This window comes from Sturnus vulgaris, chromosome 5 (assembly GCF_052056855.1).
Source record: "Sturnus vulgaris isolate bStuVul1 chromosome 5, bStuVul1.hap1, whole genome shotgun sequence".
Lineage (NCBI taxonomy): Eukaryota > Metazoa > Chordata > Aves > Passeriformes > Sturnidae > Sturnus > Sturnus vulgaris.
This window is the reverse complement of record NC_142247.1, coordinates 19,333,014-19,359,035: the sequence shown is the minus strand read 5'-3', so window position 1 is coordinate 19,359,035 and position 26,022 is coordinate 19,333,014. Positions and strand designations below refer to the sequence as shown.

General features: G+C 35.9%; 1 protein-coding gene across 2 annotated transcripts in view; it reads right to left on the bottom strand.

The window, feature by feature from the left end:
* Nucleotides 1–26,022, bottom strand: part of PTPRQ (protein tyrosine phosphatase receptor type Q) — a 122,845-nt gene that overhangs the window by 58,617 nt on the left and 38,206 nt on the right. For both annotated transcript variants that reach the window (XM_088164993.1, XM_088164994.1), the window contains exons 28-39: nt 24,469–24,750; nt 23,532–23,714; nt 22,757–22,858; nt 20,367–20,487; nt 16,553–16,713; nt 14,803–14,948; nt 7,987–8,152; nt 7,201–7,491; nt 6,696–6,971; nt 5,760–5,911; nt 4,054–4,195; nt 2,435–2,704 (exon numbers count right to left, since the gene is read on the bottom strand). In XM_088164993.1, coding sequence (XP_088021119.1) covers nt 2,435–2,704; nt 4,054–4,195; nt 5,760–5,911; nt 6,696–6,971; nt 7,201–7,491; nt 7,987–8,152; nt 14,803–14,948; nt 16,553–16,713; nt 20,367–20,487; nt 22,757–22,858; nt 23,532–23,714; nt 24,469–24,750 — 2,292 coding nt within the window. The remainder of the gene's footprint in view (nt 1–2,434; nt 2,705–4,053; nt 4,196–5,759; nt 5,912–6,695; nt 6,972–7,200; nt 7,492–7,986; nt 8,153–14,802; nt 14,949–16,552; nt 16,714–20,366; nt 20,488–22,756; nt 22,859–23,531; nt 23,715–24,468; nt 24,751–26,022) is intronic.

Below are 26,022 nucleotides of genomic sequence, written 5' to 3'. Positions count from 1 at the left end.
TACATGTGTTGTAGTATAAATCCTTCACTGAGGAAAACTCCCAGTGATAAGACACATAAAACAAATGTTGTTACAAAATAAAGACTGGGTTGGGCTTTTTTACCTGCTAGCACAACTCTTTGTAACATGGACTATAAGACACTACCAATCACTTCCCAAAGCACAGGCTTAATCCACAGCTTTCTCAGTCTTTCCTCAATGACTAATTAATAGCCAATCCCAAATTTCTCAGAAATCTCAACAATTAACTTTCTCAGGTGTCAGGCTTCTTTAACACTGCTAGAAGCCTTTCCCCCATCCTCCAAGATGTAAAGCACCTGGGAAGTCTCCCATTCCCCTCTGTTACCAGAGGATAACATCCCTCCTATGCAACTATCTCCAAGTCTCAACTCCATCCTCAGGTTCAGTCTTGCTCTAGCTCCGAGGCTTGTCTGCTCAGCAGCCATGGGGTAAAAGAAACTTGGAGTGTTCTGTGTTTGAGAAATGTCCAGAAATGCAGGAGCACACGCATCTACATCAAGCACAGCAGCTCAGCTCACTACATAATTTTCAGCCAACACTGCAAAATGTTGTGTAAGAGTATGCTTATGTCTGATACATAAACAATGCCTTTTCCTTTTCAGAATTGGACTTTGAGCCCTGCTGAAGAAGTTTCTGAGCAAACAAGAGGACAGATGAACCAGGCATGTCTTAAGCTGCCAAGGTTCTGGACAGAAGGGGACCAGCAGGGATCACAAATTGGCAGCATTTGTAGGGGAACTGTTGATGAGGAAGGCAATTAAGACAGAAAATTTTCATCAGAAATGTGTATGAATGTGCCATGTCATAGTTCAAATAACAGATGTGGCCGGGCTTTAGTGGGATAGACTGTGTCATGAGGAGGGACAGTCATCAAAGTACAACCCTGGCTATTTTCACAATGTTGGCCAAAATACTACAGCAAGGGCCTTGTCCTCATTTGGAGCTCATCCATTTGATCTGGAACCAAAGCAGCAGTAGTTCAGCTGACAACACAGGTGTGGTCTAGATTAATTTAGACATGCACAGCCACAAGTCTAATTTTAAAAAGTGTGGAAATCAAAGCTCATAATGGGAGACCAAGGCTTTGTGGACAGGAGGGATCCAGTGGAGGTGCATGCCACTCAGGAAGCCTGCAATAGCAAGTCTAAGAGTAAAGGTAAGTCTGATCTCCTCCAAGTTCAACTTCCTACTCAAATCTACATAGCTAAGATGCTCCCCTCCATTTATCATTCTGAGCCAAAACCTTGTTGCTGACTTAGATTCTTGTGTTTATTATTTGACAGATCTGAGAAAATTCAGTCTTTCAGTTGAAGTATATATGAGAATGAGTGCTGCAACTCATCTTTTAAGTTGTTCAGAAACTTAGTAATAAAGTATTATAAAAACTAGGTTTGGTTTCTAAGCCTCATGGGGTACAGTTGTGCTTTTCCATCCCACCTTGTGTTTTTTAATTATCCCGCTTTTCTGAAATAGAGACCTCCTCAACTACATTGCATAAATTTATGTCACTTAAGAGAACACAAATGGAGTCATTTCTCCTGTAATTTAGTAGAGAAGTGAAATATTATCTGGATGTTTATTGCTTAACATTTTTTTTTCTATTTAACTATCACCAAAGAAGAAAATCATCCAAAGAAATCATCCATGTCTGGAGGACTGAAACAGGCCTTTAATTCCCACATTCAGATTTCAGCTCCTCTCCACTTTCAGTTTAGAAGATAGGTACAGAGGTATTCACACAGAAGTAACTCTATTTTGCACAGAATATCATCTCCATGTTTCACATGTCAAGTGAAAGCACTGCCAAGATTAGGTGAAGTGTGTGCGGGACAAAAAGGAAGACAGACTTTGGGTAACAGTTTTTCACTTCAATGCCAGAAAACCTGTCTATGGTTTTTTTTTTATTTGGCTGACAATTTTCTTTCTTGTTTTAAAAAATCCTGTCCATGAAATGTTATGACAATGTTTGCTTGTAGAGGCTGAATTCTTCCCAGTTTCCTGAATTCTGACCAGCTTTCTTGTCAATGAATTCATACCACTGTCAATTAGTAAAAGCAAAAAAACCAAAAGTTTCCCTCCCCAAAACTTTTTCAGACATGCAGTCTCAAATATGCTAAATACACTAGGAACAGGGCAGATATAAGTCAAAATATAATAGGTGATCATAAATTAAGAAAATAACTATTCAAACTCACATAGAAGTGCTGTGCTTTAAAAAATTGCAATTTGTTCTCATCACTAGGTGTGTTCTAAAACAAGAGAAAGAGGAAGCCCTGTTTCTCTTCATTCACTATTAGCACAAAATTTAAACAACATAATGATTTAACTGCCTGTTAAGCAGGTTTTTCATGCCTGCTTGTTTCATAGTCATCATTTAAAGTAAACAAAAAAATTAACTTGAATAATTATTTACCTTTTTCTGGAAGAGTACTGGCATTGCATATCTGTTCTTCACCATCACCAGCAGATGTTGCAGCTTTTATTTTAATTTGGTAAGTAACATTGGAAGGCAGATTTCTAAAAGTATGCAGTGTATCATAAGATGAAAAAATTGTAGAATTTCCTTCAACTGCTATGATGTAATGTCTAATTATGCCGTTGGCTGAAGCAGGAGGGTCCCACTGCACTAGGATCGATTGCCAACTTGTTGCAATACAATGAATGTTCTGTACGGCATCTGGCACTTAAAGGATACACAGGCACCAAAGATTAACATGCACACACAATTAAAATTGTAATCACAGAACAATATCACTAGAGAGGCAGACCCAGTATTCATAACAAGAGTCAAACACTGCAGTGTCAAATTAGTAAAAGAAACACGATGAAAGAACAAAAATTTTGTCCTAATTAGATTTTCACTTCCAACTACTGTGAATGTGACTGATGTTAGTACTTGAGACAGAAGAAACCATCTGTCTTCTTCCTGAGTGCTTCAATTTTGTTTTCCCAACAAAACTTTTTGCTCATCTTTTCCCCATCTTTTTTTAAATACAGTGTACTATAACATACACAATATACATAATCCATATACCTACTCCATATACATAGCAACAACATAAACAGCAGAAGTTCCTTATTATCTGTCAGCCATATTTCTTTCAGGTATGGAACGTCAGTGATGAAATGAAACAACTGATGGATGACCATGGGTGTTGAGGAGGACCACCTTCAGCTGCAGGGGTCCAGCAGCCAAACTGAACCAGCTGAATGATGGTCCAGATTTCTGACAGTGTTGTAATTCTTTGGTAGAATAAACAGCACAGCTTTTTCCCAGAACCTCTGCTTTACTGGTTCTGGAAAGAATATTTCATTGGAAATGTGATCTTAGCAAAAAGTAGTCATCATATGGGATCTTTTTATTTTGGGGTCTGCTCCCTTTGCTAACAGTGTAAAGGAACCTGGGAGTCCTCCCCAAGCCACGCTTGTCCCCTGGCACTGACAGCTCTTACAGAGCCTACGGGTTGCTCTGAACTGGCAAAGGAGCTACAGTTTTGCACAACTGCCAGTTTCACAAAACCCACAGACTCTCTTTGGTGAATGTTAGGTATTTCACTTTTAGTGGCTAGCTTCCTTCCTAAAATAAATTATTTTTTAAAAGTTAAAAATTTATATTTGCCTAATATAATTTCCAATTCATTTGCCAATCTTTTGTCCAGCTGCTTTTGATACTGCTAATGTTTCAGTTATTTTCACAGGGATCTGAATTACTGCTTTGATCTGCAAAGACGGATACCTATCTAATTTTCCTCCCTTTATCTGTGTTGCTATTAAAAGATTTATAGTAGCCATATAAGCCTCTCATTTCAGATGAGGACATTTTTAATTCTACACTTCCGAAATCAGACTTCAAACCCAGTCTACAAACAGGAATGTGAATTGGTGCTACACAGGCAAGAGATAATGAGATAGTGTTTAGGTTATGTTTTCTTTGGAGAGAAGAGGAAGACTTTTGTTCAGCCATACAAGGTAAATAAATATAAATATATTTAAAACTGTCAGAACTGCAGCTTAGAAAAAGTTGCATCTAACCTGATTCCATTGTTGTAAATTGGACAGCGTTACTGAACTGGTTGCCATTCCCAAGCCTGGTAAATGCAGAGACACTGATGAAATAGGGGCTGTATGGTTCTAATCCAGTAAGGTTTGCCTCATGGTTTGAGCCTGAAATGTTCTTAAGGAAGAAAATATTATTAGTACACAGTCTTTAGAAACATTGGGGGCCTCACCTTGAACCTACTGAAATGAACAGATTTACAGCCATAATTTTGCCTCTTCCACTCTCAGTAGCTTTCAGTCAAATACTGAAAACTATTTCCAGCTTCACATCAACCCCTCTCACCTTCTACTTCCTTACTGCACCTCTACAGTGGAGGAGGTCATGGGTAATGGCTTCTACATAGATTGATGAAGAGTTAAAAAAAAAAAAAAAAGAAAAAGCTAAAACCCCTCAGTTCAATTCCTTGGATCTGTTTTTCCCAGAACATGCAAGGCATAGTTGTTCAAATGTTGAGAAGACTATAACAGCAGGGAAAGAGCTGAATTTCAGCAAAAAACTCTGGTGAACATCTTGTGGGATCCAAGTTATCAGAGAATTATGGTACCTAAATACACTATTTCTATATAAATTTATTTTTCTGCCTTTCTGCCACAACCTAAATCTAATTTCTTGCCCATAAAACACCACAACACATGAAGAAAGGTAGGGCATAGCTGACACTTTCAAGTGCTTCAGCCAGTTTCTGTATTCTCACTTAGTTTGAGACTGCCTCAGATGGACAGATCTTTGGTGTTTCTATGAATACCCAAAAAATGTGTTTCCAAAGATAGCTGGCTGTAGAATCCACAGTTCCTCTTTCATATGTGCATCATGGCCTTTCAAGCATTATGCAGAAAACCTGGATGATGCCAGCACTTCCTTCCACAATGGGGAATAACAGCAGACCTCACTGCAGCAATGTCTTTTCCTGCAGCTTTTACAAGCATCCCAGATGAACAGGGCTCACTGCAGTTTCTAAGATTGAGATGCAATCCTGACCTCAGCTTGCTGCCTTTGCAGTTCATGGAGCATTCTTGAGGCCACCCAAGCAATCAGATTTAAGCCTTGATCAAATTTTGCATATCATAAAATTATAGATTCATAGAATGGTTTGGGTTGGAAGGAACCTTAAAGATCATCCAGTTCCTACCCCCATACATTGAGCATGGAACTTTCCATAAAACCAGGTATCTCAGAGCTCCATCCAACCTGTCCCTGAACATTTACATAGCATCTACTTCTGTTACAATTTATTCAGTTATTCTTATTCTGCAATTTTTGTTTTAATGAAGACCTCTGAACAGTTTTTACTGTTTTTTAAGATGACTAGGAATTATTGTCTTTTTGAATCTTGAAAGTCCATAGGTACTTAATAGATAAACAAAGGTAGCACAAAGCAAATAACTTTTGTCATTTTCTAATATCAAGCTTATGTTAAAATACAAATTGATTAATAAATCTCATTGTTAATGAAACATTAGAACCTCAAAGCATGCTAAAATCTAACAATTTTTCTTCTTTAATTTGAAAAATTGAATTACAGGTATGGTGGGAAGTAAACTGTCTTAGCAAATAGGAATTTATAGGAGCTTCATAATTCTAGGAGCATAACAGATATTTAAAATATTTGCCATATCTTTTTTTCCTAAAGCATGAAAAAGTATTTTTAAAAATTATACACTCTTAATTACAAACATACCCAAAAAAACAGTTTTTCTGTGTTGTTTTGATAAATCTTAAAATTATATCTCATAATAACACCATTTGACTGGGGACTTGGATCCCATTTCAGCCACACAGAATCTGCGGTGTAGTTGATAATGGTCAAATTCTGGGGTGGAGCTAATGGCACTGAAAAAGAGAAATGCTGTTGAGTTCCAAATCACAAAAAATCCAGGCAAAACAAAACGCTTTGGACATGCAGGATACTTTCGTTAATATTTGTATCTGAACTCAAGCTGACAATACCTCATTGCTATTTCAATCTTTTTTCTTCCTCTTTGACATGAAAAAAATTCCATTAATCCAGAATACATGTTTAGTCAGCAAGGGATCTTTTTAGAGATCTAACAAATCTATTAATCACTTAAACATCCTCACTGTCAGAACTAAGACATTTAACAGAAGTCATATTACATATATAAGTGGAATGTGATATACTTTGCTTCCTACACCATATATGGAGCACAACTCATCATATATTTACAAGACATGTAATTTACCATGCTGAGGGGAGGAGGTCTGTGTAAAGGAGAACTGTGTGAATGTGTCAGAAATATTTCCATCTTTTATCATTTTTCAGTTTCATGGGGGGATGAAGAGAAAGGTACTGTTGGTTGCTTCAAAATCCCTGACACTTGCAAACCCTAATGCATTTCAAAGGCAAAATATATTTCTTCATGGAGTTATTTTTTTGTAATCCTATGCATAATGTGACGTCCTCTGCACACCGTGGCAGGAGGAAGAGCACTCAGGAAACACTTGCCTTGCAGTGTTTCGTTCTTCTGAAAGCTCTTCACTCACAGACCAATGGAAAATTAACCCTTCATATCAACTGCTCTGATGCTCAGATCTAATACGGATGCTGTAACATAGGGCTGATATTTTGAAGTTGTTTACAATCGAATTTGCTCACCTGATTCATCTGTGTAGAACTGAAGCACGGCAGAGGGACCAGGCCCTTTTATTGTTCTGGCAGCTGCATAAATGCTGTACAATGTGAATGGCAGAAGGTCTTCCAAGATGATAAAATTATTGGTGGTAGAGAATGAGTTGTTCCTTTCTGGCCCAAAGAGATTTAAATCATAACGTATTATAATACCATTTGGCTTAACAGGAGGGTCCCATGAAAGCATAACTGAGGTAGTTGAGAGATTTGAAAATGTTTTAATTACCGGTGCTGATTCTGGGACTATAGGAAGAAATAAGAAAGAGAAAAACAAGGATAATTTCAGAAAAATATGAGTTACAATGAAAAATTCAATTTCATGGTCTTAGAAATGTGCAGCAGTTGTTTGTGTCACTGTGTAACAAAAACACTTTAAGTGAAAGAAGAAAAACACAATTTTTTTTTCCTTTTAGAAAGTTATTTGCAGTTTTTATACGTTTCCTTAGGAATTAATAAAATATCTTAATCTTACCATCTTCATCAGTTCTTATATGAAGACTTAGAGCATGCCGTTCAGAAGATCCTTTATCAGTGGCTGGTGTGATTTTCAGAATGTAATCAGTATATTTCTCCAGATCATCAAAAATTATGCTTGTGTTGTAAGTAAGGAAAGATAATATCTTACTGGTTCCCAGTTGCATTAAACTTAGAGAAACATGAAAGAAGACTAAGCCATTTGGCTGGGATGGTGGAAGCCAGCTTACATTTACAGAAGATGAGGAAATGTTTTGATAGACCAGATTTTCAACAAAACCTTCTGGGACTATGAGAGATAATAAGCAAAAAATTAAATGCATGGATTATAGTAATAAAACATCCAAATCCCATCCAGAAATAACTGTTCAAAGTATAATTCGTCTGAAAATGTCAGTTGTAACTTTTTTTCCAACTTTTAAAAATAATTTATCTTCAATATCAAAAACAAAATAGTTGAAGGCATATATGAATAATCGTTTCTGTTAAATTTGTTTAGGAAAAGAGTCTTAATGAAAGCTTAAGACAATAATTTTATTGCTTGTATCCACAGAGGCTTGTGCTCTCTGTTCTTCGTGCTCTGTTCAAAGACTCAGATCAAAATGCCTTCCTTGCAAAGATAAATACTGCAGCATTGAAAACCACACTTAATGATATTTTTTAACTTTGCCCTCATAACAGAAAAATAATTTTAAAGTTAGAGAATATTTAGTAAATATTTTTAAAAAGCACATTTTTTTTTCCTAAAGATATACAATGAGCACTAAAAAAGTTATTAACTTACTATCCTGATCTGTATACACATCTATTTTTTCACTGGTTTTGTTTCCATCTCCAAAAGCTGTGCTTGCAGTTAACCACAAAGTATAATGACTGTATTTTGCCAAGTCATCCAGCACTACGAATGGAGGCACACTGACGTTGCTGCCATTACCATAACTTGTGAAATTCTAAAGAGAGAAAAAAAAGAAAATTTTACCACTTAAAATGGTTTTTATTCATTGATTTCTCTTTCTAGTTCCCTATTTAGCCATCACCACCGGCAATGATTCACCATAGTACTCAGAAGACAAACCTGTGCTTTGATTCCTAGTGAGTACTGATTTTTTCTGAAATACTCGTTTGTATGATGTCTATTGTTACTCCTTGTAAGTACTACAGAGCACATAATCAGCTTCTCCTGCTGTTTGTAATTGTTGAATGTCAATTCAGAGATGAAAACTGCAACATTTCAGTGTGTTTATCTATATCTCATCAAGAAAATTACCAAAAAAAGGCAACATCTGCTAATTGCTCATAGATTACATGAATCACACATGCCTTGGCTGATCATTGTTAATCAAATCAAAGGACTTCTCTCTTTATTTTTATGAGAGTAGATTTTGAACTTAAAACTTTCAGTGGCAAAGATCTCACTGCACCACTTGATAAAATGTTCCTTTTGCTAGTTTTCCCTTGCAATAACAACATGCCATTATCTCTAAGGAAATGTCTGTAGTGAGTGGACCATGTTAAACTGAAGTCATCAAAAGATTTTTTTCCTTTGTGCAGTTACTCGCTAATGAAAGGAGAGCAGGAGAACCTAGGCCCACTGTCTTTTGAACTGTATAAAAATGTTATTAATACTGTAACTACAGAAATAAGTTAGTGCTTCAGATCAGCACCTCTAAGGAGGTTATTCCTGTTAGGAATCAACAATTTTGGAAGATGAAAAGAAAAGGTATAAAGCATATTATTTATGTAAGTTCAGCTATGCCATATAAGTGGATGTGTTGAATCATCCACTGCTTTATAACAACCTGACTTAAATGATCCACAACAGTTTGATTCATGGTTGAAAACTGTTGAGAAGTTATTTAGCCCATAAGCATTTTCAGCTCAAGCATTGGGTAGCAAGTAAAATCTTCAAGTAAAATCTGCTGATTCAAAGAGCCAGTGGCATTCCTCCCTGGCAGCCACATTGCCCCATTGAGCAGATGGAATGAATGGACAGCGCTCCTTAGGACCAAAAAAGTCCTGATTTTTCTACATATTAACATTTTCAGGGTGAGCTGGATTTTGCCCAACCCCCTGATGAATTCCAGCTTTATTTGGCTGGCCCCTGTTTTTGGTGTCAGATCAAATCCACACTCTGACTTCTTTAAAATCCAAGTTAGCTTTCAAGTAAATGTTTTTGTGAAAAGAAGGCTGCGAGAGCATTTTTATTAAAGCAGGAGAAAGGCAACAGAAATATTTGGGTATTAAAATTTAGAAATACCACATAGAAGCACAGGCATGCTAAAAGTGCTTACTGAAAAATGGTTTCTATTTCTCATGAGGAAAGTTCCTACTGAAGAAGTGACTGTGATACACTGATTCACACATTTGAATCAGTGCTGTGCAAACTGATAGTTCAGTATGCAATCTTGATGTCTGTCACCAATACATATCAATTTATACACCTAATGCAACACTTCACTATTTTTTTTAAGAGCAAAATATTTTTTTTTCATAAAACAATAGGCGACGCTCTCACTCATTTCCCTGAGAAACCCTTTTATACCTCTATCTGAATATCTAGTTTTGCCTGCAGTCACTAGTTCTGACATAATATTAAAAAGTAAATAGTTTGTTTGGCAATGAAAATGTAAGCCTTTGTTTTGAATGCAGAACAGAAGCTACACAAATTGTGAGTATGAATTTTTGTATCCACTCTTATTAACTGACTATAAATACACTGCTAGTTTTGCCCAATAGGTTAAGTCAACATCAGTCAAAATACAAAAAACATTCCACTTTAATATATGACTTTCTTCTAGAAGTAGTTTGGATTTCATACTAGCTTCATACCTAACTGAAAAAGGCTGGAAAGAGCGTTGTGTTACGTTTGGTAAGTGAAGATACAGGAAACAGTGGATCAAATTCTAAGGTATTTAATTAAACTTTCTAATACTCAAGCAAGGTATGACAGAAAACATCATCTGGCCCAGAAGAAGCATTATAATACCCTCTTGTTATTCCTATTACTATTATTGTTAGCGATAAATAGTAATTTATAATAACATCTAATAATCAGATTTGTTTTAAAATTAAGACCTTAAAGTTGTCAAGGCTACCATATAAAGTTTTGATCCTAGATTTAATGTGAGTTTATTGGTATGAACAGCTGAAAATTCAATTCTTAAAGTTTAAAAAGGCCTTTACAATTTAGTCAGCTGTCTGGCAGTTAAGGACTCAGTGAACCAACACAAATATTATTAACAGTGTTTTGGTGGATCAACAAAAACTATTTTAAGAGGTAGTTCCTTTACTGTGAGGAGCCCAAGGAGTGGAGATATCTCAGACTACTGATATGACAAAATATTAGGGGAAAAAAGGAACACATAATTAAGAGTAACACTGAGCAAGAAGAACTGTGTGGGTACAAACTGAGAAAAGATTAAACTTGTACTAATTGTACCCTGGGGATAGAACACTATAGGAAGTTTTACAATTAACTGTGGCTGCAGATGAAAGCAAACAGCTTAGGATCTTTGGCTACAGCTGAAGAAATTCTTCCTTCTGTCCCTTTCTTCATCCATACATGAAAGAAGTTTTGACATAGCAAAGTATCAGATTATTAAAAGCAGCTAAGTGTAAGCAATACACTCAAGCCATGAAAGTGTCAGCAGAAATTAGTATCTTCTTCACCTCAGGAAGTGGCAGATATTTCCAGTGGCATAAAGCTGTAATTAGCTGTATATGGAAAACATGGTGATGCTCTCCTTCTCTGTTAACCTTTTACCCCTGTTCTGTTTTGTTCTTTAGGTTCATTGTATTGTATTCATGTTTTGAGTCAGAGGATGACATACTTGACTCTGGGAATTAGGTGAGAGTGCTGACACTGTGAGGGCTAATCCAAACCATCCTTCAAGGAGCATAATATTCACTGTTCCAGTAAAACCTAAGCGAAGTTATTTCCTTTTTGTCTGCTGTACCATTCTGACACCAGCTTTTTTAAAATTTGCAGTGTATTGTAGGGAAGTTCACCTTTTTATCCCTACTTTGGTCATACTGGTGAAAGAAAATGTTTGATTGTTAAGTAATACAGCACATTGTTTGCATCCCTTATCTGGATCCTAAGGGTAGACCAAGTTGAATTTCACTCCAAACTGTATTCAGCCATATTCATTTTGCTTGGCTTGAAGTAGAGGTAGGATGATTTGGGGTCAGATATTCAGCTGTTAGAGGGATCACTGGCTTTATTTCAGTTCTTGCCCCTGCTTCCCCTGTCTGGTCAGGACAGCTTTCATCTGTACTGAAATTCCTACACTGGGGAAATCTATTGAAGCATATATTTATGTTTATAATTAGCACCTTTCCCACTTTCTTGGCAATCAAAACACAAGTATCTAGAAACTGAATAACAGAGTTCATTCAAGTCAATGATATCTTTCATAGATTGATATTTAGCCATGAGACAATTACTTCCATAGAGTCTTTGATTTATTTCCTTGATAGGACTGAGAATATGGGCAGTATGATTGCTTCAAGAACCAGGCAAGGCATCATGGAGCAAAACTTGCAAAGCTGCTATTGCAAACAGTAAAAGCTTGAACTGTAGGAACCCAGAAGTGTCACAGAGAAGTGATGTGAAGAAGAGGCACAGTGTCATGTCGTTTGTGAAGGAAGTACACTTTGTCAGCATACATGTCATATCTTTACTGCACTGGGACAGGATATGTACAACAAGAAGTAGCTTTTCCCTGGACCTATGACAGCAGAAGATGAAAAATAAAGCTGAATTGGAACTTAGTCTAATGCAAGTGACAGTTTCTTCTAGTTGGCTACCAGTTATTCTCCCTCTCTGACATATTTTCTTTTACAACTGTCAGTATCCCCATAGAAACAGCCCACTCATCTACCAAAATCCTTACATCTAATCTCCATCACTAAATATTTCCTTCTGCTATTCTGGTCTTGAACCTAAGGTCTGAGCATCTCAGGCCTTCTGACTGGACAGCTGCAGTGTTATTTTTCATGTAGACTAGTAAAGCAAAGAAACTATACATTAGTTTCCTGACTGATGAGGGTACATAAATTTTCCCTTTTGGACAGGAAACTCAAGTTTCTGCATCATGTCAAGGAGTAAATTGTATCTTCTATCTCAGATCTTTTTCATATTTGGGCATTTTTTTCCCTAAACAAAATGTTTCACTCTGCACCTACTAACTTCTTAGTTTTAACATAATAATAGTCAGTGGTTTTTATTAATTAGGTTTTAATATGCCTGAGCATTTTAAGAATGAGAAGTGAGAAGTCGAGACAACAGAACACCACCAGTTTTAGTATGACTTTTGTATCTATTTCAGATTATGAGAGCATTGGGAGATATTAATTTGCTTTCAGCAAGGGTGTTTATTCAGGCATCTAGAAGATATGGTTTAAGATTTGGACTTCTGGCATTATGTCCTGACAAAGAAGCAGAGGAAAGACTGATAGAGAATGCCTACCCACAACGTGAAAATGTGAAAAGATTACCCACTTTTTCAATTCTCCTTTATAATTTCTCAGACTGAAAATACAGTTTGGTTAAACATAAGCAGAATGGTAACCTCAACACAGAGTCTTTCAACTGAGGATTCTTTCTTTCCAAATGTGTGTGATACAAAACTTAGCAACAGACCCTGCAATTACATGGTTATACTTCTAAGTTACAGATAGTTGTAAACTATATGTGTGCATACTCATGCAGCTTACAACTGTCTATATGTATCACATATATATAGTCACATATCAGGCTGACTTTCAAACATGAATTTCTCTGTTGTAAAAAGAGCAATATAAAATATCTGACAGAAATGAGTTGGCTTTTTTTCGCTTGTTTGAAATCTGTCTTGCATCCACAGGAATGCCAAGGTACACAATAGGACTGCAGTGTAGAAATGGTAGCTGCCATGCTAAACAATGAGCAGACAGGATCTGAAGGGCAGAAGGAGTTAAAGGGAGCAGACAGATTAAGATTTGATCATTATTTGAGAGATTAATGTTCATATCCCATGGGCAATAAGAGACAGATGCAGCAGCAGCTGAAATCTATCTTCTGATGGCAGAGGGATGGGGTAAAAATCAAAGTCAAAAGGATGAAAATGGAAGTTTCCACACACAGAGGTAGAACTACTGTCAGCACTTTTCTCCTGACAACACATAATATGCTAAAGAAGCATCAACTTCCACTTCTGCCACCATCCTTTCCCAGCCTAACTACGTTGCATGATAAAACTGGACCTCACCTTGCTAGGCCAATGCTACTGCTCCATCTTCCCTACCTTCCTCCTTCATTTCCAGAATCGTGGGCACATCCTGGGGGATTTTATCTCTCTCTCTCAGTGTGTCACCTTCACCTTACTCATTCATCTCAGAGTTGCACCATCCTAAAGGCAGGAATAGTCCAAGTCCATAGTCCTCCTCTAAAATTGCTTAAGATGTCCCTCTTAGGATGGGCTAGTTCAGGTGATGCACTGATGTAAAGGTTTGTCCAGAGATTTAAGAAAAAAGCTGTTGCTGTAGCAGTGTGTGCAAACAGAGTCTATGTTCTGAACTGTAGCCCTGATTTTAATCTCATCAGAATGTGAATTCATGGCACAGTCCTGCTTGCACCTGAAACTATGCAGAGCCCGGCAACTACATACCTTCATAGAAGTCAGAGAAGTGTATATGCTGAAGTGTGTCAGCAATTATTCTTTATAGGTATTTGTAACATTTGGGAATATTTTTTCTGGTTATCCTCAAAAACGTGTATACCTCACCCTAGACATATCTTGACCAGAAATTTATGCAGCCGAGATTATTTTCCATCCATAATTTTTAAAATGAAATTGTATTTCTTGTTTTTCTTCTGTATGTGTAAAACCTGTGACCAAAAACTTGTAAAGGAATCTTATTTCTTTTATAATATTTCTGTACCATAAGATATTCACAGAAAGAACAGAATGACTATATCAATTGACAAGGGTAGTGCATAATTAAGAATGAAAGCAGCAATAGCAAATAAACCTAAATGAGGGTGTATCACTAAAATATTATTTATAAGGTTTTATTTGTCTTTTAAGCTTTAACCAGAATATCAATATCTTTGCTTCAATATACTCAACAGTAATTTCCTTTTGAGAGTAAGAAAAATACGAAAAAAATTGCCTTCCTTACTTTCACATTACCTTCATATTTTCAATACTGTACAAACATGTATTAAAAAGTAAAACCAGATCCAGAAATTTATTCAAATTGATAGATTAGACTAAAACAAACACTCTTTAGGGTGTGCCATGCATGTAGTGGATCTTGAGTTTATCCACACACATATTAAGTATATATATGTATACATATATACATGTACATACAGACCTCATAATGGCATATTACACAAAATCTATTGCTTTTGATGCTTAATGATATGAATGCTCAGTGAGATGCACAATGTAGCATATATGATTACAAGATATGCTTCTTTTTAAGTTTAAAAACTACATCATGATGAAGGAAATATTAAAAATCAATTTATTGATAACCATGTAACTGATTTAATCTTTAATTATTAGAATATTTCATTGACATCTACGAAAGAATATAAAAATAAGCTTACCTGTATGAATATTCCTGAATTGTTTTTGAAATAAACTGAGTAGTAGAGTATATTTCCATTAGGCTTTTGAGGAGCAGACCAGAATAGCATTATTGATGTGGAAGTAAGGTTTCTGTATGTAACATCTTTCGGTGGATCACTTGGTGCTGGAAAAATGTGAAGTTTTAGCATACCTAAAGCTTTCGTACCTCAAGGTTTTATATACTTTAGTACCTGAGGAACATCCACTATAGTAGATTTTACAACATCCTATGGCAAATTAAATGTATTTCTGATTATGATATAGAAATTGCTTCGCGAAATAGTGAAATAAAACTGTATATATAAAAATTATTTTTAAAAACATTTTTTCAACCACATTCACATTTAGTTGCATTTGTAAACAGATAAGTGTTTTCTTACAGACTTTGTCCTGCACTAACTGCTTTATGCACATAGAAAATTTAATTTGCAGACGTGGAAGTTGACTGAGTTAGATGCTTATGCTCCAAATATAGTTAGTAGGAAAAAAACCCAAGGATTTGTTTCACAATACCTAAATTTAAATCCTTTTTGTCTCTGATTATAAGCAGAATTTAAGCTTCCAACTCAGGTAGGTAAACCAGATACATAAGCTCAGACTGTATGATAATTTCTCTTTTTTCCTCTTTTCTCAGCCTATTAAATGTGCAGGAAGACCTCTGTAAGCTTTCTTCCATTAGTCTCTCTTCCTGTTTTATAAAGAATAGCAGCATATGGTTCTTCTCAGTAACACAGTGATGTAGGAGAGTTAAATTCAATTCCCTAAGTCAGCTTAGGAGAATTTCAATCCATATTTCCCACCATCCAAGAAAGTGCTCTACAGAACCTGCTGTAGAGTTTTGAACACTGTGAGTTATGTGTCTCTCTTGCATTGTGCTGCTCTCGTTTGTGTAAAACATTAAAATATTAATTGGAGGGGGAACCCCAGGACCTGTTCCTTAAAGTCTGTCCCTAAAAGTCAATTCATATTTCCATAGCAACTTCAATAGCAACTGTCAATATCTACGGCCTGGTGATGTAGACAGATTTTGGAGGGACGGCTCAGATGGATGCTAATCCTGCCAGTGGCTGTGTGCTGGGGAATTGTTTCTATCTGTGCAGGGGGATTCTGAAGTATGCCTGCATACTATCTATTTTGGGACAGATTATAGCATGTGATTGATAGGAAACCAGAAACAAAAATTAAACTGAATGACTCTCAAAGCACAGTATATTGTACGATCATATAAAAGCCACTTTCCATGGTGGAAGTATAAAATAATTAAAACAGAATAAAGAAATTGATGTACACTTAGAGTGTTCATTTTCAAACTAAAAATACTTCAGACTTGAGAGGGATACTCTAAGAAGTATTTTCCCTATCACAAGTTGTATCACAGCTGCTTAAAGTAAGAATCTATTAAAATATATTACAAAAATATTTTGATTTATTTCAAAGTTTAGAATGAAACTGCTTGCATCTTATCTGTCCTGAAGAGAAATGCTAATCTTTTTCTCAGTAAATTAATAGAAATACCTATCATAATTCTATAGAGCCCTAGCATATATACCTAGCCCTTTATACCTAGCATAATTTCATACACAAAGATAGAGCCCCACAGACAGGTAGAATGTTTCTTCTTTACAAGTGAAATGTCACTTCTACTCCAATGGCTTTATTAACTTAAATAAGGTTGACAGAACTTTAAGGCTGAATGAAAATAAAGGTTCATTCTGTGTATAAGCTTACCTCCTTCAGAAGTTCTGAATGTTATAGTATCACTTTTTATGTTGCCATCTCCGAATCTTGTACTTGCTGTTAGGTAAGCACTATACTCACAGTTATATTCTAGGTCTGTGAATTCCAGTGATGTTTCCGTTACATTTACACTCCTCTTTGACATTTTATTCCTAAAGAAAAAACATTTTATTAATTATATATACACACCATTTCTCTCTATATAAATAATGACGGTATTTGTTGCAAAAATGAAAAATGCAATATTGTGTTAAATACAAGTAGTTTAGGTTTTTAAAAGAGGCTGGGATAACTTTCTGCCTTTTATGACGAAAAACTGACTTTTGTACTGTGGCATCACAGTAGGGCTCTTCATTTTGTTTCTTAAAAAAAAAAAAGACCAAAACACAGAAATATGCTTGCAAATTACATCAACAATGGTTATATGAAATATTAAGGAGGAGTATTTCTATCTATTAACTGCTTTCAAATGGCTGTGTGGTACCCTTGGGAAGGACACAGTAGGGCATAACTAAACTGTCTCTCTGGACAGGAATAGCGAAATATAAAAAGATTATAGCAGGGAGCATGCCCTACTGTGACTCTGTGAAATTGGTCAGAAGGCTGAAGTTATAAATGGAATAATAGAAGATGATATGGAACAGGAATTAGCTGGTGCTGAGTTAATTCTGGTGGAATGTAGCAGAGGATCAGAATGGAACTCCAGTCAGGTCAAAACCCGCCTAGAAAGACTGTAAGATGTAACATTAATAAAACACTGGTATTAGCATAGGTATGAAATGATTATCAGAAAGTAAAGTAAGGTACAGAAATAACTAACTTGAATTGAAAAAGTCTTACATTCCTCGTGAAGTTAACATAACCTTTTAAGAAAAAAATAGGAGGAACATTAAAACCTAACATTCCATTCCTTCAAAGATTTCTGTATGAGTAGGTGTCCTTTGTCTCTAATAGGATTTCAGACAGAGATGATAATTTGATAAATAAAACCAAGTATCTTGCTCCACGAGTCACTGTGAAGCTCTTCACAAATGACAATGTGTTCTAATACTAAAAACAAGAAAAAATTATTCAAAATTACTAGATTTTCATCCTTTGATAACTGAGTGACTGGCCCATTAGCAAAGATCACCACCTAATATATCTGAAATAAGGTTACATTAACAAACAAGTGGAATGAGAAAATGTATGAGAATGAAAAAAAATCCTCCCTAACCCTCAGATTTTGAGTGGAATGTCACTTGACATGGGAAACACTCTTGGTAACAGAGAAAGTTAACATCTACATTTTTCCCAAACTTCTGACATTTTTAATAGTCAGTAAAATTTACAAGAGATTGCAGCTGCAGTTATCAAACTCTATACAAAGAAAGACATTTTTTCCTGGATCTTTGCCCAAGGTATTCTTAGTATGGAAATACATATCTGGTTATAATTTAAGTAAGAAGAAAATCCACAGCTTAGTGTTGCAAACATTTCTACTCTGAGTAACTGCATCCTTACATCTGAGTTGCCAAAAAACAATTCCACAATCAGGCACAGAAAGAAGAACAAAAGCTTGAAGTATTTCAAAGGAAGTTGATTTTCTGTTTAGAAACAATTGAGATTGCAATAAAAATAAGAAAACACTGATCAAAGTGAGTGCAACCTTTACAGACAGTGAGGAAGTATCTAGCAGAATAGGACAAGAAATTTTACTGAAGAAAAATAATATAAGGTTTTAAATCATTTTTTCGAATTTTTCAAAAATGCAAACAGCACAGATTCTAAGAAATTCCATAATTCCACTTGACAAAGACAGGTAGCATATTTTCTTAAAAATCTGTACCTCAAAATCGACCTAGTCAACAAGTATCTCACAAAAAATTGCAGAAAAGGATAATGCCAAAAAACAAAAGCTGCATACAAGTTTAGTAGTTTAGTTAATTGCACCATTAATACTCTAAAATTGCATTTACGGAGTATGAGTTATTAGGCTCAAGGAAAGAAGAAAGTTGCTTTACTACCTGCTAGCACCCAAAACCACCTTATCCTCTGACAAATTCCATTAAATATAACTGAAAACATTGCAAATATCACCCTTTCTAATCTATTGATTGTGGATTCTTGTTCCAAATCAGCTAAAAAAGGTTACCAAATTCTTTATAACTGTTGCAAAATATTGAAGTGTAATGAAGGAACATTTATTTAACAATTGTAGTAACCTTCCTCTTTCTTCTTTACTGAGAAGCACTGGGATTAACAGTCTCCTCCAAAATATATCGAATACATCCCAAGAATACGGCACAGAAATTTGCCATGTCAAATCTCCCCCTTCATTGATGAAACTGTATAGACAACTCTTTTAAATACTTAAAATTACTCTCCTTCCTTCCCACCCCTCTCTCCCTGTCAAGGAAGGAGTGAAGTTATGACCTCTTTGAAGGCAAAGGGAATTTTTCTCCAATGTCCTTGCCTTAACATGATACCTTAAAGCCTCTCTAAATTTAGGTATGGCTCAGTAAGGAGAGAAAAGACAGAGCAAAAAAAATATGGGGCAAGGCTTACAGCAAGAAGTTGTGTGGTTGCTTAATTGCAATATTTAGAAAGATGGATCATTTAAGAGTTTGGGTTTTTTAAATAATTCTAGCTAAATCTTTTCTCACAGTAACAAAAGCAGTAAGTTATAAGGGAATATAAGGATGAAAAGTTGCATAATCTGAAGACTTTAAATACAGCGTGCATCAAAACCATAGCCCTTATCATTAAGTAATTCTTCCCTAGCTTGAGGACTGTCATTATTTTAAAGAGATATTTGAACAGATATTCCCAGTAGAGAGGAACTAACAAGAGAAGACAAATTCAACTTTTCCGGAAAGAAGAGCCTACTCCTGTTCACTTTATCATCGATTTAACCAGAATACTACAATTAAAATAAAAATATCAGTAATGACTGAGGCCAAACTCTACTCCAAAACTGTCAAACAACAATAAAATAATGTAAGCTCAAGTCTAGTATGTCCATAACAACTTTGCACATCTGGTTCACATCTTATGCACTTTAGTATTTGCTTCCTGCACCTTAGCAGTGGCAATAAAATGGTAAAGCATAAATGCAATAAAATAAAAGTGATCAATATAGATGTTTTCACTCCCAGTAGAAGTTGTAGATCTTTGAAGAGATGCCACGTCACTAGACCAAACTATGTCTTGCCAGGAATAGGACAGAAGCTGCAAGTTTTAAAGTGACAAAATTCCTTTGTAAAGGTGAAAAAGTATCACAGGAGGATGTCAGGGGGGAAAAATAATAATAAGGTTATAGAAAAAACTAGAACACAAATGCAAAGTATTTAAAAATACTTGTTTTCTATGAATGTAAAGAATACAAAATAGAACAGTAAACATAATTTATAGCACATATGAAAATTCTGAACATGGCTTTTACATTCTATCTATTAAAGGAGGCAATATTTCTCTATTTTAAGCCTATTTCAAATCTCCTGACAATTCAGCATGGGCCCTGCCTTGCATCAGGCCTAATCAGAATATAGTGAAAATAGGCACCATGCTCTAGTTTAAATCTGAGTTCACTTACTATAGCATAACCTTTGGGAAAAATGTTGAAAATGCTTACAAAATGTTGAAACTGTTCCCCCAGATTTGGCTCCTCTGAATTTGCATATAAAAAATTCCAGTACTTTAAGTGCTGGACGAATATGTGCTCTCCCAAAACATGCAATCAACATATTGTGTAACAAAAACCTAACATTCCTGATAGGTTACAGATTAACATTTATCCTCAGAACTACTTCCAGAAAAATCTTACCAGACGTAAACTGTGTAATAGAGGATAATTCCATTTGGCTCCAGAGGAGGTTTCCATGACAACTTCACAGTGACACCCAACAACTGTTTTACAGACAGGGCTCGTGGAGGAGAACTTGGAGCTATAAAATGAGAGAATAGGACACAACATCTCGTTAAACAGCTAAGATCGGTGGGACACGCAGCATCCCTAAACAGGCTCTGAATTATTTGTGATAGGAAGTTATCCTTGAACCACACTGGTACAGGATCCATCAGCTAATGTTAAGGCACAGCTTCTTTTCCTTTTTCTGACAGATGATAAAAAGAAGATTTTGCATGGTGGTGTTAGAACATCTGTTTCTGTGATTCAATGGTAAAAGTACTTCATGAGAAAGCAGAGCAATGGCTAGGTCACAGTGATTCACCTACTGCCCAAGTACATTGCTGTGATTTTTTTTCCCTTCTAATAAAAACAAGAGTTTTACAGATATGAACACATGTAAAATACAGCGTAATAGTTCCTCTGAGGAAAAAAAGGTGCTGTAAAGAACTTTACAAAGCACCAAAAGGTGGAAAAGTGGATAAGCACAGCATTGAGAGATGATAAAATTGTGGGATACTAGACAGCAGTAAAATCTATTCATCCATCACAAAAGGACCACATTCATAGATTTAACATGTCACAAGGGCAAATGAAAATATAGGTATTCACTGAAATCCTTAAAATTCATTTTAAGATGATCCCTAGATGACACCATATCCTGACTCTGTAGGGGAACATTGTAAATAAATAAAAATTTAGACAACATTTGGCTTTGTTCTAAGGTTCTTATTAATTTTACTGAGGAAAATAACTAATGTATGCATAAATGATACTGCTTTATTATCAGCATGGTTTAGAGAAATGAGTCTTTATCTGCATCTGGATACATGAACCTATGTATCTCTATGAAGTAATATTAGAATTACATTTGTTTTTCTCAAATTAAACCAAAAAGCATCATGCTCTAAAAATTCAGGTCATAGCTGTAGTCATGCATGAAAATTGAGAATATGAGCATAACTATTAGCAAATCTATGAAACATTTGGTCTGAACTTTGGAACACTCTGTTCCTGTGAATACAGAACATGTGCTGTATTAGAAATATTGTTTTTTCTCACTTCTTGTTCCTTTCACTAACTTGAAAGTTGGCATAAAGTTTTTATAACTCTTTATATTATAGAAAAAATATTTTATATTTTTCATGAACAATGGTTCATTGAATTCAGTGAGTGTATTTACCGGTGAAAAATGTTGACAGCTGTATTTTGTGTTTTATTAGTTATATTATCCTCAGCAGCTATACAATTAAAGATCTGTCGTATGGTGAATGTTGTCTTTTTGACATGTCTAGTTCATTCTACAATTCTTATTCAGATAATATTTTTTTTTTTGCTAAAGAAGAGAAATTACGTAGCTCTAAATTAAAAAAAAAAAACCTGATTTATCCAATCTAGCTCTTTTCTGTCTGCTCCAGCAACATAGTTCTTGAGCAAAGTTTTTTTACTGACAGTATGGCTGGTAGGTTGCTTGTGTCAATGTTGCTTTAGATAGGTTCCCAGAGATTTCCTCCTGAAGCAAAGGAGAGGAACAGACACAGCCTCTCCCAAAATGTCACTCACAGAACCTAAATTAAGATTTTTGCTATGATTTTTTTTTTTCAGGTTTCTCCTGCAGAATCTAGAGAGGTGACCAAGAATAACTTTTGCACAACATTGTGTACTGAAAGTACAGCTATAATTTTAAGATTCCTCTGCTGATTTGTACTGTAAAAATTAACAGGATTTGCAACAGCTGTGTTCTACTCTCAGCCTGCACACACCCTAGTTCAATCTGGAAGTTCTGTGCTACAGATGATGAATTTTGGGTATTTTCATAATAATAATAATTTCGTATCTATCTATGTGTACCCGTACATACATCTCTTTAGAAAAATACAAAAATCTTCCCCAAGAAACCCCACAGAAATGTCCCTGGACCATCCAAAAACTGCCTTTTTGTGGTTTTCCCTTTCCCCAGCTCTCACATGACTGAAAAACAAATACAATATTTAATTCTACCATGTCATGTATTAGATTAAAATAATACGAGTAAATTAAGATTCTTCAGAGTCATGAGATATTGGTAAGATCAAAAGTCCATACACAGCAATTGCAGCATTTCATACAGCTTGTACTGATAAATATATAAGTAGATAGGTGGATAGATAGATTAACATGTTTTTGTGTAGATACATAGATACAGATAGAAATGGAGAGTCAGAACTGCCAACCAAAGTGCATAAAACAAAAACATCTGACATGAAGTGTACGAGTAAATTAAGAATGCAGGTAGAAAATGATGCACTGAAACTTCTGTTCTGACTTACCATTTTCATCAGTTAATATATGCAGAGGTGAACTACGAACGCCCTCTCCCATTATGGTACTAGCAGACACTTCTACAGTATATTCTGTATATTTATTTAAATCTAAACAAAAGAAAAATATTTCAATAAAACAACCATTCAATGGGACAAATTAGTTTTTTAATGGACTGTATTTTTGAAGTAGTGAATAAGCCTATCACACTGATCTGTGTCATTGGAGACTGAAAGAAGCATTGGAAAAGCTTGGAATACAAAATACTTTGCAAAAGAAGGGACAGAGACCTAATTACCACTTTTTACTTCATATTCCTAGAATGCTTTGCAGTTTGTCCTTGGCTATACTCTGAAAATGTAGCAGTGAAGGTACCGAGCTCCCAGCGTTAATTGCTGTGCCATGCCTCAGAAATAATGACAGGACTTAGGAAAAGAGGCAAAGGAGAGTGGAAAAGGAAGTTGTTTTTATCCAGAATAAGATCAGAAAGATAGGCAGGTGACTTGAGGGTTTACTTTGTTACAATGATATCTCTGCAAAGATATCTACTGAAGTTCCTTGTACTTTAAACATTTAAATACAGTGAGATACATGTTAGACTCTGTACCATTCAACGCCCACTTCACCACAGGACAAAAGTTATTTTTCAGGACAGGGAGCAAAAAAATTTCTGTAAGGAGAAGAAGGATCAGGTATAACCAATGAACTAATATATCTCTGTCTGTTGCACACTTCTCAGAAAAACTCACAGTTGCCATAAGTTCCAGATCATGATATACTGGCCTGTAATACGTAGTGTCAGAAGAGTAGCGTTTATAACTCTTTGCTCAGTCCCATTAGTCCTCATGAGATATATTGTGTAGGTCTGTATGACTCCATTGGGAATGGATGGCGGAAAAAATGATAGTTCAATTTCCGTGGATGAGATGTTCCTGTAGGTTATGTTTTCTGGTGCAGAATCAGGAACTAGAAGAAAAAAATTATAGAAGATTTCAGTAAGTTTCAATGATTTGGAAAGAACTTTTATAAACCAGAACACATTGTAAACATTTGGTTTTGTATCCAATTTTTTTTTTTAATACATTTTAAAAGAGGCTGAATTTGAAGATCAAAAACACTTAGACACACGCAGTTCACACAGCTCCAGTGAGGTAATTAAAAAAAAAAAAAAAAGTTAGAAATCATCTAAATTCAGCCTCATCTTGGTCATGGCTGTGCTTGGCCATGGACCCATTGATCCAGTCCCTGGCTTGCACCCAGTCCCTGCCAGCCCTAGCTTGGCTCCCCCACTGCAGGCATGCCCCACTGGCACTGGGCTCTGTCTGCCTTGGCTACTGTCACTGAACCTGGGACCTTCCTCTCCTGGCTTGGCCTCAGACCTGCCACATCAGCAGGAGGTGTTTGGCACTCCAGACTGGCCCTGGCTGCCACACCTCGCCTGCCCCCTGCTCTTTGCAGCAGGATGGTGAGACAAGTCCTGGCTAGCGAGGCCTCTGCTCAGCTGGCCCAGGGACTCCTGGGCTCTTGGCTCCCCATCCCTTACCAAGCACCTGACCTTGCTCTTTTGCTTTCTGTATAAAAGAGAAAAACAGAATTCAAACTCACTCCCTTGCAAAGTAAGCAAATACTTATAAAATTATTAAAACTTATCTCCTGGCCATCAAAGGTTATCATAAAGCAACGTCTTGTCAAAAATTTTCATTTTTTAAAAAATACTCACCAGTTTCAGAAGTTCTGACCAGAAGGGGAAAAGATGACTGATTCCCATAGCCAAGTCTGGTGAATGCTCTTACTGAGATGTTGTAGAGAGTATATGGCTTCATTTCACTTAATGATATACTTGTAGATGAGGCATTTTTAATTAAAAAATCATTGGAATCGCTGTACAGAACTTCATAATGAGTTATGAGACCATTAGGCTGCTCAGGTGGTAACCATCTCAGATTTATTTCTGTTGCAGTGACATTTATTAATTCTAAGTTTTGAGGTGGGGAGTCTGGTTCTGCAACACAGAAATCAGAAAAAATCCTTTTCAAATAATTGAATACAGAACTGAGATCATAAACCTATTGGATCCTGGCACTGGATCCTAACTGTACCAAAAGGGCTACACTCATTTTCTCTTTCCCCTTCTCAAAGCCTTACCACTTTTTACTTCTGTTAATTTTGGTATGTCTCTTTTCTACTTATAAAACTAGGCATCTTTCTGCATTATGACACTTCAACTTTTCTGGAATTTCTTTTCTTGTCTACTTCTAAATCTATCTGAAGCTGCACTTATTAAGAAAAAAAATTCTTCTCTCTACCAGTCTCATTCAGACTGATCCTTCAAATCCTCTCATTTTCCCCCTCATATTCAGTTCTTTAAACTTGGATTAATGTCCTTTTTCTGCTTTCTATGTAAATAACCACCCTTAGTACTTAACTCAATCAACTATTGAACCAAGAAAGGGATTGTATGCACAGTAACTAAATTCCCTTTAGTGAACCCAGTGTAAATCTCGCATACTCTGGTGTGAAGGTCATGCACAAAGCAAGTCCAGCTCCAGGGTGGTGTGTGGCTCAATCTGCTGGCAGTGTATGAGTCCGTGTGACTCCAGTGGGCTAAAAAGGCATGGAAGTGTTGAAGGAGTGAGTGGGCTGCACTTATGAATAAAATCAGCTCTGAATGTCAACTTTGATTCCTCTGAAGGCTTCACCACTTTACCCCTGAAATAATCTGTAAAATCAAGATTCAAATACACTACCTACTCAGGATCATAGGATTCCGTTTGTGTACAAATACCTATTTGCAGATATTTCAGAGTTCATCATAATTTTTTTTTGCCTAAAAGGTCTCGCAAATCACTTTCAGTCCTGATTTCTGAGCACATGAAAATATTAACTGTAACAGATCACTGCTCTCTGGATGACAGGACTACCCACATGGATATTTCCCATGTGAAGAAGCTTAATTTTTAATTGAAATGCATTTTGACATTTATATGGCACAGTAAAATATTTAAATGCAAGAGCCTAGTTTCTTCCATTCTAATGCAAGTTATCCAAGACAGTTGTAGTGAATCTTTTATTGGGAGGTATATCTCTTTTCAAGAGTCAAACAAATTTCTGTTCCTAGGTTGGCTAATATTAGGAGACATGAATCTCAGCCTGAATTACTTCAGAGAAGCTGAGCAACAAGAAGGAAAAGATAAACAATTATGCATAGCCTTATAAAAAGGCAAGAATTCTTGGTGAGTTTCTCACTAGTTTCCTCAAGCTTTGCACTGCTCTT